The sequence below is a fragment of the Procambarus clarkii genome, chromosome 68 (genome assembly GCF_040958095.1).
Source record: "Procambarus clarkii isolate CNS0578487 chromosome 68, FALCON_Pclarkii_2.0, whole genome shotgun sequence".
Taxonomy (NCBI): Eukaryota; Metazoa; Arthropoda; class Malacostraca; order Decapoda; family Cambaridae; genus Procambarus; species Procambarus clarkii.
In genome coordinates, this window is record NC_091217.1 from 8,577,924 (window position 1) to 8,597,292 (window position 19,369).

Below are 19,369 nucleotides of genomic sequence, written 5' to 3' on the forward strand. Positions count from 1 at the left end.
GTCAACTGATTATAGTATAATTAGTGGAACTGCAAGCAAGAGCTGTACCTCAGCTCATCTGCAGCCTGTTCCTGGAGACCCAATTATTTCATTGACCTATTATATTCATCATTAGGAATAAACTTCATTCATTAACATCGGGTAACAATCAATCATACAACAGGATGAGCCTGTGGCCACCTGTATGTCAGAGCCTTCCTGTGATCAGTTGAGCTGATCTCCCATGTATCTGTTCGAGTGAACAAGATCAGCTGTAAGTCAGCCTAGGAATGAATGATTGCTGATGGAGGGATATTGTTGAGAAGGGTAGCTCCAGCATGAAACTGTTGACGTCGAGAGCATAGTTCGTTTGAGAACTAAGTTGAAGTTCGAGGTTCCTAGTATGTTGGAGGTTGAAGTTCGAGAAGAGAGAATTACTGTTAAGGGATATTCCCATAATGTGCAAAACATTTAGGAAGAGCATTGACAAACTAAAATATTCAAAAGCCTCCTCTGTGGATGTGCTTCAGTCCAAAGTCATAAGGAAACTAGCAATTACGTTTACTGAAACAAGTTTTGAAGAAAATCTGAACTATGCAATAGTTCTTATTAGTACCATGCGATACCATATATACCATATATGGTATGATACCATACTTATACATACTAAGTATGATACCATACTTAGTAGAACCATGCGAGTATAAGATATATTGCCGGAACAACCGTGGACATAAACAAATCCACAAAGGCAGTGATGAGGGTTTGAACCTAAGCACAGGATGTTCCCAGATGCGCCTTAGTCAACTGTACCACGACATGGTTGTAAAATGAACCATGTCATGGTACAGTTGACTAAGGCACGTCTGGGAACGTCGTGTGAGTAGGTTCGAACCCTCATCACAGCCATTGTGGATTTGTTCATTTGATATATCACGCTATTGTGATTTGTGTGTGAACTGTGGACATCTTCAAGAGAGAACTAATAGTATTCTTAAAGGAGTGCAGGACCAACCGGACTGTGGTGGATATGTGGGCCTCGGGCCGGGCTTGGGGGGTGGGGTAGAAAAACTACCAGAACCCTATCAAACGGGTATAGTGTTACGGGTGCCAACTACTGATTATCCAGAGTTGGGCAAGGTGTTGAACTTTGATACTGTTATGTACAAGGCCAACATTAAGTTCACCAACGTCCTGACGGTGTTGCAGGCTCAGATATTTAAGACCATTCCCACCAGACTTGGTAATGACTAGAGATGAGCCTTCTTGCATGGCTCTTCACCTTGTCCAAAAGTCTCATGAATGATAGATGGCAGGCAATCCAGGAGAGGAGATCCTCTGTTATATGCAGCCCCTGCTTATAAGTTTTTGGTTTTTGCAGCCCCTGCTGTCAAGGTAACCTAGTTCAGATGTTCAGTAGGGCTGTGTGTTTCCTGGCTGCATTTTAGATTAGGTTAAGCTCTCTGTAATGTATATCGGCCTCTCTCTCTCTCATCTTAGTCATGTAAATAGATAATATATTTACCATATTTTAAATATTGCCCATTTTTACCTGTAAAAAAAAAATAGATTAATAAATTTACTGCCTGTTCCTAAGGGATGCTCTACTCCAGTATATTTAAAGCAGCTGTCAGAGGAAATGGTTGACACTATCTTTACTATACCCTTGATACTGTGGCTCACGAGTAAAGGCGCAAACTGTTGGGGGACGGGGTTATTCTAAGATGGATTTTGTTGGTTGGTCCCCCCCCCCCCCCCAAACAAAAAGTAGTTAGCATTAAACAGTTTTCCACTGACAACTTTATTTAAATGAAGTGGCCCAAAGATTCTGTTATGGGGACCTCTGTTACAGTATAAATAATTTAGACAGGTTTCAACAGAAACATTTGCTGACGATGCAAAAAAAAAAAAGACAAAAATTAGCATTTGGGTGGGAAGTAAATTCAGATTAAACAATCACTAAAAGATGATGTAGTTAAAACATTTAAATGCTCAAAAGATTGTCAGCTGTAGTTTAACACTGAAAAATGTGTGACACTTGAGCTTGGTAGTAAATTGACATGTATCATCTGTTCAATGCTGAAATTGCCAACATTGCTGCTGCTGTCATTATCGCTGCTGCCACGGGAAGTGCATGCTGTCATCATTGCTGCTGCCACGGCACGTGCATGCTGTCATCGTTGCTGCTGGCACCAAAACTACAGGCTGTCATCGTTGCTGCTGGCACCAAAATTACAGGCTGTCGTCATCAATACTGCCACCACTGTACCCTTCTTACTCTGGAATTACACCAACTCAGATTACCTTGATTGTCTTCGGGGATTTTAGTGGTATACTGTGTATGGTATTACAGTATATTGAAAATATCACATGGGCATGCCAAACGAATCCTGCCACCTTGCATATCCAAATCCAGCCCATCCTCCTTGTTTTGGTACATACCAACTTACAATGAAATTAGAAAGTAGAAATTGGCATTATTGAGTTGGACAATACAGAAAATGATTTTTTTTACTCGTGCTGCAAAGTCAAACTAAACTAACATAACCTTCCTAGGCCTAATCTAATGCAGTACATGTGTGCTATACTAGGCCTAGGAATATTTAAGTTTGTTGTTTAGCTTCAATTTCATTTAAAGAATTCCTTACTAGTCCATATCTAAAAGCTGTATTTGTAAGAATTCATAACTATTGACACTCGTCACAATAGGTACTATCTAATTGGGAGGATGGGTTGTAATAACAGACCTACGCAGTAAGTGGCTCACAACTATACCCAGTTTCTATTGCCCAGACACAGTGGAAGAATTGGAAGTCTCCAAACTATATATAAACCAATTTGATATTAAAGCTTAATGCTGGAGTAGTTCCTGAGAGATGAGTAATAAAACATTTGGATACCTGGTATGTTTCAGACACCCAGGATGTGACACTGATTATCCAGTGACATGATGTCACTGGATAATCATGGGGCCCCTCACTCTGAAATTAGGTATCATGAGGGAGTGGTGCCTACAGGTCTCGACACCAGTGCCAGGGTGTCCCTACAAGATGATGTGCAAAGAAACCCCCACACACCAACCCTGTTGGTGTTGCATGTGCAGCATTCATTACGTAGATTTGTACCATGTGTTTTGTAGAAAAAAAAACTTCATTCAGCAGATTCCTTTTTGTCCAATGAGTTTACCTTGAATTTTAACTAGGTCAATTATAAATGTTTAGTGCCATCATTTATTACTAATGTTGATTGTTTATATGTATGTATGTTGTACCTAATAGCCAGAATGCACTACTTGGCCTAAAATGCAAGACCAGATTTGCATAGCAGACAGATCTTGATCTTCAGATCTGGCAAATTGATTCATTATTTTCAAATTTCTTTTTAAATTGGTTTGAATTAGTATTATATTAAGAACATGAATTAGAGATAGGTTAGATTTGATCAAGTTTGTTAGTTCTCTTATTACAAAAATTTACTCATATAATGGAAAGCTTTATCATTCCATAAATTTTGTATAGAAAATATAGTACAAGTATATACCAGTAATTTCAGAAACATCTTGTTAAGCAACTTGGCCTATTAGGTGCAACATATATATATATATATATATATATATATATATATATATATATATATATATATATATATATATGTATATACATATGTATATACATATGTATATACATATGTATATACATATGTATATACATATGTATATACATATGTATATGTGTGTGTGTATATATATATGTATATATATATATATATATATATATATATATATATATATATATATATATATATATATATATATATATATATATATATATAATATAAAATTAAAGCACAAAAAATATTCAAGGAAGGGGGTGGTAGGAGAAAAGCACACAGAAACTGTATTGGAGGGGATCTAAACATTCCCTCTAATGCGTTATGCGTGGTTTCCTCCGAGGCTATGGGTCCCCCTTCTTCCAGCTAGAGGTGGTACTCCCTTCCATATATATATATATATATATATATATAATTAGGTTAGGTAGGGTTGGTTAGGTTTGGTCATATATCTACGTTAATTTTAACTCCAATAAAAAAGATATTGACTTCATACATAATGAAATGGGTAGCTTTATCATCTCATAAGAAAAAAAAATTGAGAAAATATAATAATTCAGGAAAACTTGGCTTATTAGGCAAATCGGGCCTTGCATAGTAGGCTGAGAAGTGTGTTCTGGCTATTAGGTACGACATATATATATATATATATCTAGAACTAGGATTGGGGTTTTGTATTCACTATTTTCAAAAATCTATTTAAATTTGTTCATCCTTAATCTGGTCTTAGCATTACACTTACTGCCAATACAGGACTGTGTTAGTCAGATCAAGCAAAAATTGGCATTTAAGTTAGGTAAATTTGCTGTTTTAGGTCAAATTAAATGTTTTTTTTTTTTTTTTTAACAAATTACCTGTCAATCTACAAGTAAAGATCTTGGATAAATCTTAATTTCAATTAAATTCAACTTGTTAGGCAGTTCTGGCTATTAGGCAAGAGTAATATAAAAAATTATCATGCCTAAACCAGTCACCAACCATTTTGTAGGCTAGTTTGATTAAATATAGTATATTCATTAAAATGCAAGTAAACATTTGTGTAATAATCTGGTAAGTATTTAAATAATGTTATCGAGTATAAATAGTAAACTTTGTCCTTGTTACAGGGTCGAAGGAACCACAGAACAATAGCGGTGGTGGCGGTGGAGGTGGGTCATCCCGCCCTCCTCTTCTGCAGGAACCCCGTGGCTTTGGGATGAATGTCTCGCCATTCAGTAAGTTGAGAGTAACTATACCTGGATGGGGTTTTGGGGGGTTCTTCTACTCTGAGCCTGGCTTTGTGATAACTTGGTCCATCAGGATGTTGCTTGGAGCAGCCCACAGGCTCTCGTCTCCACAACCCTGTTGGTCCAGCACTTTTTGAAGGAACCTACTTAATTCATGGACCTCTGATGTTCATACATTGCTCCTGTCAAGACTGCTGTGTGCCTTTTGCATGGAAATCTGGGCATTGAATATGCCTTGCCTTACTTACCTTGCTGTGATTCAGAGGATTGGCGTTCTCGTGGCCCCGGTCTCTGACCTGGCCCCCTGGTTGCTGGTCTGGTTAACCAGGTTGTTGGACATAATTGCTTGCAGACATAAATCACAGCCTGCTTGATCAGGTATCCTTCAGAGGTGCTTGTCACGTTCACATGTAACACAGTAAGAGGTCGGTCAGTTATACCCCTTACGTGTAGTGGGAAGATATTGAACAGTTTTGGACCTTTGATGTTGATAACAAAGGAAAATTTTCAGTTTAAGCTGGAAATACTACTGTATATGGCTTGTTAGGTCTGGAAATACTACTGTATATGGCTTGTTAGGTTTTCTGTGAATGCTAATCTGTCTCAAAAACGTTGCTAATCAGTATAATGTTTTCCATATCTGTCTCATTATAAAAAGTCCAGAATATTCCTTGTCTAATTCCAAGGCATGTTGTGTAGATAACTCTGCACAGCTAAAGTTAAATCTTCTGTTGCAAATGCTACATTATTTCTAAGGAATGTTTTAAAACACTTGCCACATATCTCCATATTGTCCATGTAGTGGATAGTTGCCAGTTTTCCTTTTTGTGGTTTGCTTACCATCTTTGTTATTCAGTTCTGTTTGTACTACTGTGTGAATATTTGTTGCTAAACTCAGTACAGCCAACGTACCTGTAAGTACCGGTACTTATGTGCTATGGAACGTTCCCCTCTTAGTTCATATGGTGTGGGATGCCATGGGTTGCCAGGTGTTTGATTTTATCATTATTAATGTATTTGCGTGCATCCATTACTATGTAAGAAATTTGTATCTAATTTTGGCTTCCAGTATTATATACCTCACACTTGGTAATTTGTAATTTTCCAGTCTCAAATTACATTATATTCACCAAGAGAAACTCTAAACACCATTCCAGGCCTCATTGGCCCACTGCTGTAAACCATTACATGTCCAAACCACCTGGAGTGTGATTCCATTATTTGTAGCACTATATTTACTCTTCAATTTTCCCACTAGTAATTATTCCTACACTGGTAGCTGGTTTCATAGCTTGTATCTGTTTTCATGTTAGTAATTGTCACTTTAAATTTCATGATAAATTTATCAAGGTTCTCCCCGAGCTTGGCCCCTCGACTTGTGATAACTTCCTTCAGTCTGTTGCTTGGAGTGGCCCGCAGGCCTGCATAGCCATTGCAACCTGGTTGGTCTGGCACTTCTTGCAAGAACTTATTTAAATGTTTCTTGAAAACTTCCACTTTTGCTCCGGCAATATTTCTAATTTTTGTTGAGAGTATTGAACAGCTGTGGACCTCGGATGTTCAGACCGAGCTCTCTGCTTGTGCCTTGTGCTTGTGCATCTACTCATCGCTGGTTCTATTCATCACAGATTCACAAAGTTACTGTATTACAGAAACCTCAGGTTTAGAAACTTGTACGTTATATCAAGGCAGGCGATGAGTCACAATAACGTGGCTGAAGAACGTTGACCAGAACACACACTAGAAGGTGAAGGGACGATGACTTTTCGGTCCGTCCTGGACCATTCTCAAGTCGATTGTGATGAGGGAGGTAATGCAGGCAATAAATAATAAAATTATTGCCTGCATCACCTTCATCACAATCGACTTGAGAAGGGTCCAGGACGGACCGAAAAGTCGTCGTCTCTTCACCATCTAGTGTGTGGTCTGGTCTACATTACTGTATATCAATTTACTAATCTATGAGAAGCAGGTCCTAATAGATTTCTGTACATAGCACTTACTGGCACATGCCTCCTCCCACTCCCAATAGTGGGTTGGACACTATTGCATTTATGATAACTTCTATACACTATGGTTAAGAAATTTAAAATATTTCATACTTAAAATGGCACAGTACTTTATTTAATGGTTTGAATTTGTTTTAACTCGCATCTTTTAATTTCAGGAGGTGGAATGAATGGTCAGATGGGTGGACCTCGCAGCTCTGGAGGTCTCTTCAACAATCCTATGCCAGACAGGTAACCTAAAATAGCTTTTGTACCTCTTTTGTGCATCTGGGTTTTGAGTCTGTTTAAGCACTCTTGGTGATAGTCAGGATGTTAGTTCATGCAGGGAGGCCTGGTCGACGACCGGGCTGCGGGGACACTAAGCCCCGGAAGCACCTCAAGGTAGGCCAGCAAATCAAAAGTGGTTTGTTAGAATGTTCATAGCTTTTTGTCCTGGTTGTATGGTGTTCTATGGCCTATTTGAATAAAAGTTTTTTCAAGAAGAAAAGTCAGTCTTTTCTAGTACAGGTGGTCAACAAATGGAAAAATATTGAAAATACAAGTGGTGTGGAAGCCACCTGTCAATTTCAAGAGCAGTTTAGACAAGTGACCTAAGTGGAAAAATGTTTTCAGAATTTGTTTCACATATGCCTTTCTTGGACTAGGTATACTTCAATCAGTTGCAATTAACTTGTATCTTGTTTAATTTGTGTGGTTTTGCTCGTTAATAAACTTAAGGGGGCTTCTTGTATGTAATATGGAGAACAAAACATTACATTTTCTCTCTAGGCTTGGACTGAACAATGGAATGAGCAATGGAGGTCTCCGTGGTGGAGGATTGATGGGTGCTGGTGGACAAGGCCAGGGTGGACCATTCATGGGTGGAGCTGGTGGGCCTGGGGGTGCATCCCTCTCTGGTATGGGCCAACCACAGCCAGGTCTACCTCAGCAAGGTGCTGTTCTTATGGTTTATGGACTAAACAAGGATAAGATGAATGCCGATCGCATTTTCAACCTGCTTTGCTTGTACGGCAACATTGTGAGGGTAAGATAAAAATGTGAACATTTGTAAATTGTTTTCCTTTGTGGAAGATCTTGAAATAATTGTAAGTCATTAAAATTAAGTTGTGTAAATGTGTGTTATTGTTTAAATTTATCAAATATATTAGTTTTAACAATTATATAAAGGTATGTTGGCGCTATTAACAATGGCTTTCTTACAGATTAAGTTCTTGAAAACAAAGGAGGGTTGTGCTATGGTGCAAATGGGAGATGCATTAGCTGTGGAGCGTGCTGTTGCAAACCTACATAATACCACATTCTTTGGTTGCAAGATGCAGTTAGGGTAAGTTTAACTACTTTATTGACTGCCATTCTTTCCTAATTAAGGATAATTTAATAATCATACATAAGTGGGGTGCATTAAAGTTTTACAAAAAAAAAAATATTCTGGCCTTTGTGTAAACTTCTCTCAAAATTCTTTATCTGCTTGAGACTGAATACACATGACAAAATTCTGATAAATGGGACATGTATTACCAATATAAATTTTTAGGAGTTTTTAAAGTTAATTAAAGGGTAAGCTGTGTCTTGTATAGCTGCACCAAATTATATAGGCCTTGTTGTCAAGGGATGCAACATTCAAAGTTAAGTTACCTATACTTTAAAAAGAAATTGCATATAATATAAGGTTCATAATGAAGGAACAGGCCTTTTCTTGCTACTACAGAAATAAAGATAATGATTATTTTTTTATGCAAGAAAGAATAAGTAAAAAAAAAAAAAATGAAGCATCTCGCTGAAAGGGTTAAAAAGAGACTCCTCCCCTTAGTATCTCGAGTAATGCTTTTGGGAGAAATTTGTTAGATATGGAAAAATTCATACTAAAAATGTAATACAGTAAAGGCAAAAGGTGAATTTAATAATTTGTTTTTTATGTAGTTTTTTATTTAACATTTTGTGCATTGTGAACACTGGCTTTATATTGAATTGTAATTTTTATTCTATCATTGGATGCTTGGTTCACTTGTCACGCTGTAGAGCAGTGGTTGCCGAGAGTCTGGCAAGAGATGAGGGTAGGCGTGGCGGGAAGATGCAGGGACAATGTTCTCGATAACATTGTTGTGGATAGGGATTTTCAGCTCTGATAAACATCAAATACCAAATAAGAGAGGTTTCTTTGTGTTCACAAGTTTCTTGAATTTGATCTAATACAAGGTCTATATTACCCGACAAATTAATTCATACCTCATACTATTAGTACCATAGAGTTTGTGTACTTAAGATTGAATATGTAAGAGGATCATCTCGAGTATATTTTCATGTTGCTGCATTGTTATTCTTTCTGGATGTCACACGATAATGTTATAAAGTAGTTGTTTTATTATGAATCGAGCACTAAAAGTTGTTTGTTTTGGTTCTTTAATGTGTTTTGTATTATAAGGCTGGTGTGGCATGAACAAATCTTTATTCCAATAGTTCAGCCAAAAAAATTGTTTGGGAGCCACTCGAATGTGTGCGTGTATATATACAGTATATATACATATGCATAGTGAAGGGCATAAAGTTGCTTTTCTACTTAATCTGGCCTTTCCTCGATTGTCAGTAATGTAGCATTGTTGCCAGGAAGAAATTTCTTCAATTAAAAAATAATTAGTGATTACTAACATTTTAAGCCAAATTCTCCTAAAATTTTAAGCATGAGTTTTTGTGGGATATTATTTTACTATATAAAAATTGTATTGCTTTATTTATAATTGGTTATTACTTTTGAATTGTAAAAGTTCCCAATGAGTATTTATATAATTTTAAATTTTTCTTGTAGGTATTCGAAGCAAGCTTTCTTGGCTGATGTGCAGCAGCCATATGATCTACCAGACGGTACTCCATCATTCAAGGACTACATGGGCAACAAGAACAATAGATTCATAAACCCAGAAATGGCTTCAAAGAACAGGATACAGCCACCTTCAAAGGTAGCTCATTAATATTCTCTCCACTTTGTTTTGTGTGACAGTTGACATGATTTCTTAAACATTGTGTTCCACCATATTTCTGGTTGCTTTGTTTGCCCACTCAGTTCTACTAAAGGAAACCTGCCTTTTTTTTCTTTGTATGTAGCAGAAGCAGTTCATCAAACTGCTCCACTTTATGGATTAGGATGTTTGGGGAGATTGCCTAGGTGGAAAAAATATATTTCCAGACTTGTCATAAATAAGTGCCTGAGCTAGTTCAACAAAATTAGGTGTTGGGGCAACATGACTATTATGTCTGCAGTGTGTGGGGCAATTGCAGGTCTCTTAATTGTTGGTTTGTTCCAGATTCTGCACTTCTTCAACACCCCCCCAGGATTGGATGAGGAGACACTGAAACAGGTGTTCATTGATGGGGAAGTTACTGATCCCAAGAGCATCAAGCTTTTCCCATCAAAGAGTAAGTGTGAGTGACAAGTGTGTGAGACTAAGGATCTCAATTAACCACCATTTCTTTTTTCTGTTGATGCAAATCCTTTGACAGATATAGCTGAACATATCTTCTGTAAGATGCTTATTATAGCATTTCAGAATATTGGAATCCTAACTCTAAATCCTAATTCTACATTTGATGATATTGCTAAAAAAAAATGGTTTTTGTTAATAAGTAACACATTGATAATCAGCTAAGTCTGTCACTGGCATTTTGCTACCATGGATATAAGTGAATATTTCTGAAATTAATTGTTATATAATATTGTACTATATTACAGTTTGCATAAGAGCCTTTTCATTATTTAGATCCTTCATCTCACACAGCTGAGAGGAGCTCCAGTGGACTCCTCGAGTTCGCTAACATCTCAGAAGCTCTGGAGGCATTAGTGATTGGTAATCATGCCCCTATCCCTAACCCCAGTAAGTATTAGTTTGGTGCTGTTCTTGATTAGACTTTTGTTGTTTATGCAATTATTTGTATTAAATTATTTCTTTTTTAACTTTTTGACCTTTTGAGTAATTCAAATTTGTAATTTGCCAACAGACAGCAAGTTCCCATTCATCATGAAGCTCTGCTTCTCATCTTCAAGACACATCCCCAATAAGATGGCTGAGTGAGGTGTCCAGCTGCAGCAGCAGCAGCAGCAGCAGCAGCAACAGCAGTGACCCTTTGTACCTGGGTCATTCAAGCTTCATTGCTGTTACAGTGACCTGCAGGGTACACCAGGGTTGTTGGCAGCCAGGCAGGGAATAATGGGGTTGTCAATATCGAGCAGAGTTGCTTACAGTCCTATAGACTGTGAGTAATTATGTAGTTATTTACAATCACCTTTGTATGTTCTTAACCCCCAGAGACTATTAGTACTCTGGAATTATCAATATTTAGTTTAGTGTATAATAGTTTCTGGGAATTATTGACAGCCAGGCAAGACTGCTGGCTTTGTGGTCATGAGACGGTTGTTAGGGACGTTCATGCTTCCCACCTATCAATGGTCGGGGGCCTAGTGTTTCTCTTCTCGCTGGACCCCTCAGGGAATAATCACCGAGAATGTCTGACTAGAGGCACGCAAATAATTTCAGGAAGACAATTGAGTTGTGTATATATATATTTAATAAAATTAATATATATATATATAATATATATATATTAAATAAAATATATACACATACCCCCATACATGTTAAATATGATTTGTGAGCTTTTAATGTTAGTCGTCCAATTGTCCATTTTTGAAAAGCTAATGCGGTGTCAGTTTTTGTGCTTTCTGTTGTGTACGTGAAAATTATTGAATATTAAGAGCAGTTGGGTTCAAAAGGTGACCTGAATTGGTGCAAATGCTGAAAGTTGACTGTATTCTTTGTTATGCATATTATCATTAATATGCTGTTCTGGACCCCTTATTTTTTTAGATGAATAAAGTGTAAGTGGTCATATTCGTAATGTTTTCCTGAGGAGCCCAGCAATTGTCATAAGTAGGATAAGTGCAGTATAAACCCTCCCTGAGTTGGAAGCTTGGGCAGTATCCTGCTGTCCGTCCTACGCTCTCTTTATATGACCGTTATTATTCTGAATCGTATTACATGAGGAGGTTAAACTGGGTAAGCTTCTGTAACTGATCAAATTTTAATTGAAATTTGAGTACATTAGAAAAATTTACTCAATTTAGGAAATTGAGGTTAAGAAATTTTAGTTGGCAAGTCTTAAATCTTTTGACTGCTAGTCCATAATTTATCTTGGTGGAGTTTACCTGGTGTATCCTATAAGCTCATTCAGTGGAATGTACAATGCTGTTCAACAATAGTGTGTTATGTTTCTAAAATTATTCCATGATTAGGCACAATATTACTTTTTTGAACTGTTTACTCTATAATACTGATCAGTTCACTGTAATCTTTGATGGACACTGATCCACTCATTGGTATGTTAAGTATAGGTCACCAGTTAACTTATAACGTGGATCTTACCTGATATTATGGACGTGTGTGTTAATATCATGAAGTAGCTAACTAGAGGTAACTGGTCTTTGTTGCAATAATAGTCAAAGGATCTGCCATTCTTAATTTTGTGTTAATTTCAATAAGGCTGGTCCTGTCTGTTTGGAATGGATTGACGAGCTGTATAGAATCTGCTTCCAAAGCTAATAATGGCAGAGTTTTTGACAATAGTCTTACACTGATGATGAACCACTGTAAGTTAGTAGGAGGCAATGTTAGTGGCAACAAGGATACATTGTTGGTAAATGTAGGTGTAAATTGGTAAGCTATGGCAACAGGGCAGATACATTAACAAGCACTTGATACATTTACAGTCCCAGCTTGTTACACTGCCCCACTGTCAAAGCCTAAGTGTTTTAGAATAGCATTTTAATGCTTTTTCACTTTCTCTTTCTTAGTTTATTTTATCTTATTTTTAAGTAGATGGTAAAATGGTGTCATTATACTTAGTTGGACTCTTTGAGCTAGTAAGCTCCTAGCTTATGATTGCAGCAGGACATGACAAAAGCTCTGTCTGTCCCCTTATTCATACTCCTGGTTTATGCCACACTATTTGTTTTGCCTCTAACAATAATTCAATAAAGTTTTGAGTGACCAAATTAAAAACATGCAGACAAGAAGTTCAAGCAAAGATTTTAGGTGTTCAGTGCTGATATTTGCCAATGAGTAATCATTCACTATATTTTGACTTTAATCCAACTCTGAAAATTTTTATTCTTGTGCAAATCCTAGTCAGCAACACATGGTACTTAACATAGGGTTTTAAAGATGTCAAGTTATGTTTATTATTATTTAACATACCTTTTACTGCAAGCAAAAAACATGACATTACACATTACTTTTCTTGAACTTCCCATCTACAGACATGGCTTTCACTCACACACCCTCTACCCGCAGCCAGAGAAACTTAAGACTACAGTAAACTACAGAGCCAAAACACAGGAATACAGCATGTCTAAACAAACCCAGCTCATTTCTTAAGTGGGATTATTTATGGAGAATTTACTCATGGCAGGGTTGAGTTTAGAAATCGGTTTTATTTACGTTTTTCTGTATAGAACATTAAATATTTTTCTGATAAATATAACTTGTATATAATTTGACAAAGCAGCTTGTGTTTTTAATGAACACGGTAAAGTCCGTTTCAGTATTCACCAATCATCAACAGCAGAGTGATCTGTGGTGATGGTGTCTTATTTCCTGCTCCTTTGTGCAACTTTACCACTTCTTTGGTCAATGTTGGTAATAGTCTGTCAGACATACTGCCAGGTCCCCCAAAAAACTATCAAGAATGAATGAGATTGGGCATGGTGGTGATGTGCATATACCTGATATTTAAATAACCCCAAAGTTTTAATGTAGTTATATTGAGATGATTTAAAGAGTTTCTCATGCATATCCTGTTTTTCCTGGTATATTTTTGAGATTGGCTAATGAACTAGATGTTTTTTTCCCTTCCCCCTACTTTACATTTTACCAGAAACTCATTTTTCCCAATGGACATCTTGCTACTAGATCATTGGGGGTGATAAGTAATTACAGAATTATTCTTGGAATTATAACATTTTAATGAAATGCCCCATAATGGGTGTAATTTATAAATATATTCCACATGACTTTTTGAATCCGTTTAGCTTAGAGTAATGGGGGGGGGGGGTTAATGCTTTATCATAAAATTTTATTTAAATTTAAAGTTAAAAATTGAAGATGGGTTATGTAATTTTTTGTTCTTTTATGGACATTTCCACTGCAGGAGGTTAATAATGCAGATTTAGTTTTAGACTTGAACTTTGATCACCAATAAATACTTAATGTGGTCTAGGAACAGCAAACAGTACAAGTTACACCACATGAAAATACTAGACAGATAAACAAAAGAAACGAAACTTTTGAACAATCATACTACTGTACATGCAATTCTGGAAAACAGAGGTGTCATGGGCGACATTAAAGAACACTCACTCCACATACAGGAATGGAAATTAACAAGCTTTTTTCCTAATTTCACTTTTGTTCCTTTGTTTGCTGATATACTAGCCTCCTGAGATTATTGTATTCAAGTTCAAAGCCAACTTGGTACAAAGCACGATTGTACTAAGGTAAAGCAAGCCTGCCAAATATGTAGATTTTCCTGAGGGGCGCACCACCCACCACCCGTCACAGCCAGTGTGGCAGCATCCTTCAGACTGCCGGTGGTCACTAGGACAAGTGGGATTGGATTTTATATGGGGATACTGCCTACCATAATTAGAAAGAAAAATTTAATTGCTGGACTTTTTAAGGGTTGCTTTCGGGAACTTCTGCCCGCTGGTGGTGGTGGTACAAAGTTGGCCTCAGGTACAGCAGTAGCCGTTAACCAGACAGTGAGGGTGTTAACTTAAGTAGTTGTTGCAAGACATTAACTGCTTACCTAATATATATATGCCTCCAGTGATGGCTATGGTTACTGCTGCTGCTGGTGATTTAAGAGTTGTGGAGCGGGGGTGTGCCCCTTTCTCCTCCGTGCCAAGCGTGGTTGTGTCTGAGGCCGCGTGAGTGTGGCGACGTAACTGCTGTATAGGTCACGTCCACCTTGGTGTAGGTGTCCGCGTGAACGGCCAGGGAGGATGTCTTCACCTACCCACCCCCCGACCCGGCGGCTCCCGAGCCCCGAGACTCCGCTCATAAGCAATACTGACCTGACGCTCAGGTTATGAGGGCGCCCTCCCTGGTGTGCCCACCTGGACTACTAGGCTGTTTAAATGGTTTTCTCTGATAAGTCGTTGAAATGTCGTTGCAAAATGTGCTTAAGTAGAGAATGTTTATTACTTCTTGAAATCGTCCCAATAGAGTGAATCACTTGATGCATATCATAGCACTAAGGTTTACTGTGCCACTGAGCCAGTACCACTGGGACTGTGCTGAGCTGACTGCCAACTGGCACAGCGCATCCATGGGCCGTATAAAATTCCATCTCGGGGAGGCCAACAGCCAGACCTGTAATATTACCTGCATTAAACGCCCTAGGTATTGTAGTTCTGTGGCCATTACACGTGGTCTAGAGAACACTACATAGGAAGCAGTAGTGTAGGAGAACTGGTTGGTGGTTCGGCCTATGGAATAGTGCTGTGCTCGGGTCTGTCCGGCCCCCTAGTTTGGTGTCCATCAAAATGCAGGACTATATACCAGACAGGCGGCGTGTCCAGTTATGGCCGACTCGTGGTGAGGGCAGCGGCACGGACCCGCCAGATCCCCCCTACACCATCCCTTGTTCCAGGATTGCGGAGTTATTTTAAAAGCATAACAAACATTATAATTTCTCTTAATCCATATGTTGTTTGTAAGAATTTTAAGGAATAAAATGAATAATACTTTAGTATAAAAAGAGAAAATACAGACTTTGATTTTCATGTGGTGTCCTGTTACGATATGATCACTCGATCTTGAAAAAGATTTACTAGGCTATATTTTTTTTAATGTTTTAAATCTGCATACTTAACAAAACTAACAAACATTTTGTAGATGGGTGTCCTTAGACTTTCCAAATAATTTTAGTGGTTTTTAGGATATTTTGCTTGACATTAACCAGTGATGTTTAAAATATTGATATATGATTTGAGTTTTGATGGATGTACTAAAACATCCGTCTATGTATCCATCTCTTAAAAAAATATAATTGACCAGTGTTGATCACCAGTGATAGAAACTTGGTGTGAAGTACTAAAAAAAAAAATCGGGTCAGTGGTGTGAGAAGGTTTTGAAGCTGTGGAATTCCAATGTGTAGAATCCTTAGATTTTAATTTTTAGTAGATTTAAGAGTATTTTTTCGGGTTGCCAAGTCATATTGGCATTACCTCTAACTCCATACTCTTAGACGTGGCGTAGTTATCCTACCACCATCATAGGCAGTGGGAAACAGTTCCGACTAGGTTGTAACTTTGCCACAAGTGTTTTAACTCCTTGTGTTAACTCCTTTAACTTTAAAAACTTATGGAACAATGTCCAGATTATTATTGTTCAAGCTAGGTAGTTTTGCATTTTGTAGAATTAACATTTTCTGGATAATCATGTGTTGTTTTTCCTATGTGAAGAATCCTTGGTGAATCTGATGGCTTTGACTCATAGTGCCTTTTCGTTCTCACTTTAGCATCTTGAGTGATGGGACCTTCTGAATATCCAGCGACACACTGTACTGGTCTTCCACAGCTTTTTTCACTATTATTCAACACCGGCTGTAGCTTGTGATAGTTTGTTGTCATGGTTACCAGGCATGACTTTAAAGTTCGATATAAAAAGTACACTATAGCTTCCAAGTCTTTCCCACAACAGCTCTTGTCACTATAGGAGCTTACTTTTAAGGGAATATGTGGGGGGGGGTGCCGTGCAGGTGTTGCCCCGTGCCCGCAACCGGTGTTTCATCTCCCATCTGTATCCAACTAGCTATTTATCTATGTATCTATCCAGCTCTGTGTGTCTTACAAAAATATAATTGTCTAATGGGGGTGATCGCCAGTGAGAGGAACTTGGTGTGAAGAACGTAACAAAAAAAAAAAGTAGGAAGCCTTTGAAGTTGAGAAGGAATGTCTTATACGAGTACGGGCAAATTATTGACAACAGGGAGTTTGTTACCCGAAAAAGTGAATAATGGTGCATATTACTATAAGAATTCTGTACCTGTTTGGTCCTGCTACATGACCCGAATGTTTAAACATCTTCCGTAATGAACCATCCTCTCCTCCCCCAAGCCTAGGGACGGAATGACTACCATATCGTTTTTGTTATGAGACGGGCAGCCTGTGTGTGTTAGACATATATCAAGGTCCCCCAAGGTTGAACTGCTGACCCTCCCCAGGATGAAGCAAAGACAATTTGCAAACTCCGTTCCTATTTACTGTTAGGTGCACAGGCATTTGGTGACGGAACTTCCCCAGCCTCTTACCTTTCCTCAGGACGAGAGACCTGCAGTTCCTTCTTTTCTGGCTTGACCTATGCCCGGGGTTTACATAGTGCTCCTATTACCCACTCTCCTCAGGTCCACGATTGATTAATAGTGATTAAAGCCACCCCAAGAGGTGGCACAGTCACGGTCTTGCTCCTAGTCAATAACTGGTCCACAACAGTTTCCAACTCGTAAACCCCGAGACTTCCACAAGCACCTCTTCTCTACCCCACTACCCGTAGGTGTTCCTCTGATTTCACCGGCAGGCGTTTCAGTTGTATATAGGCCACACATGCTTAACTCGCGGGTTGCTGGATTTAAGCATGTGATGATTAACGGGATGGAACGCTGTCTTGCTGCTTTTTGTCCAAACTGCATTATCCCACTTGCCGTGTCGTGCACCTCCTTGCGAATGTCCCTGACAATATTTATATTAATATTTCTATGAAAATCGCGCATTAAGCTGAAAAAACTGCAAGGATCTGAAAGTGATGTATTGGATCTGTTCATTGCATCCTCCAAAAAGAACTGGGATTAATTAAGTCAAGTATGGAAGATCCGTAGCAAGTTTCCGGAACTAGACGCTTTCTCAACTTCAGTCTCGCTTCGTATGTAACAATACCTACTCCGTCCACTGACGATCTCCAGTCTTTCCTGGTTGGCGCCTTCTGATAATTACTTGATGACGCGCTCTGCTTGGATAATTATGAATCACTAGGGTTAACCCCACACTTGAGCACAGTTGACTCAGTTCTCTCATGGCTCTGAGAGTTAATCCAGGCAATCCGGTGGAAGTCGAGATTCAACATTGGCGATTTCTTCTCCAGTAGATTTAAGACAGTTTTGCTGGGTACCCAGCCATATTAGTCTAAATAAGCGTGTGAACGCTGCCGCTAAGGAAGCTATCCGCACTTGTTCCATCTCCCGTAAAGGTATTCCGTATTCTGACTTTTACCCAGTTATTCATTCCTCCATCCTTGCCCGTTGGCAGGATTGTTGGTCTTCTGTTACTGGTAACAAACTGCGTACTCTTAAGAGTAGCGTGTCCCCATGGCCTTCCTCCTACCACCGTAACCGGCAGTGGCAGGATATTGGCATCCTTCGTGATATTTAGCGCTCTGATTATTCCGCACATTTGATGGTGCTACATAACCTTCCCGGCTTGGTGCCTTCTTTTGAAAAGTAATTATTTGAGCAGAATAAACAGAACTTTAATTAAATTAAACGTGTCCTTGAGATATTACCTGGTTTTGTGAATTGGACTTTTCACTCGCATTATCTGTTGTGCACTGCTGCTTATCCAAATCCAATAATTTGTTCTGTATGCTATATCGTCTTTTGTTTTGTAATTTTAATTAGCGTTTCCTTAAATCAAGTTGATAATTAAGAATTTCATTGCTATGGCGGCATTGTTGATTCTGGTTGCGGTGTTGGGTCCCAAATCTACTCTATAAAATAACAACATACTGGAGTGAACGATATGGAAAAAAATGCAGCATAGAACCAATGAAGAGCAGGGGTGCCATAAGCACATTCGAGAACACTGTATAAACATCGGAGGTACACGGTTGTTCAACATCCTCCCAGCAAGTATAAGAAATATTGCCGGAACAACCGCGCCTTAGTCGACTGCGCCACGACATGGTTAAAAAGAATTGCAACCGTAAGTGCTACTGCCCTCATACGGATCCCGCAGCCTCTCCAAGACTCAAACCGGGGTTTTACACAATTCCCCCCCCCCCCCCCCATGCACCCGGGCTGTCAACCAGTTCTTGTACATATTGATGCATGTATTATGTACATATGTTGTACACAGTTGATGTACATATTAGAGGACCTTGTATGCTCAGAGCCCCTAAATTCTACGAATTAAGTGGTAGAAATGATTGATTGATATTTTTTTTTTTAAGATTCTCAGACAAATCACCAGATGCAACGGTTCAAGAATTCACAACAGATAAGCAATAGTAGAGATTAACCTAGAAGGCCCTAGATAATCTGGCAAACCCAATACCAGATAATACTGAAGTCCTTGGGACTTAAGCTACCCAGTCTATGATGGTAAGAGGGCAAATAGCAATGTTATACCAGGAAAGTATCACCGACAGGTCGGGGAACTACTTGCATTCAGTGACAAATTTTCGCTCAACACCATCTAATCTTCACAATGAAGAAATAATTGGGGAC

General features: G+C 38.5%; 1 protein-coding gene across 15 annotated transcripts in view; it reads left to right on the top strand.

Annotated features, from left to right (window-relative positions):
• The window catches only part of LOC123774747 (heterogeneous nuclear ribonucleoprotein L), a 204,739-nt gene extending 189,104 nt beyond the window's left edge, over positions 1-15,635 (top strand). For 11 of the 15 annotated variants that reach the window (XM_045769294.2, XM_045769300.2, XM_045769301.2 and 8 more), the window contains 8 exons: positions 4,695-4,802; positions 6,982-7,054; positions 7,592-7,847; positions 8,026-8,147; positions 9,627-9,777; positions 10,123-10,240; positions 10,576-10,689; positions 10,814-15,635. In XM_045769294.2, the coding sequence (XP_045625250.1) occupies positions 4,695-4,802; positions 6,982-7,054; positions 7,592-7,847; positions 8,026-8,147; positions 9,627-9,777; positions 10,123-10,240; positions 10,576-10,689; positions 10,814-10,887 (1,016 nt within the window). In that variant the 3' untranslated portion in view covers positions 10,888-15,635. The remainder of the gene's footprint in view (positions 1-4,694; positions 4,803-6,981; positions 7,055-7,591; positions 7,848-8,025; positions 8,148-9,626; positions 9,778-10,122; positions 10,241-10,575; positions 10,690-10,813) is intronic. The other 4 variants (XM_045769296.2, XM_069310822.1, XM_045769295.2 and 1 more) reach the window with 3 other exon arrangements.
• Positions 15,636-19,369: the final 3,734 nt, after the last annotated feature.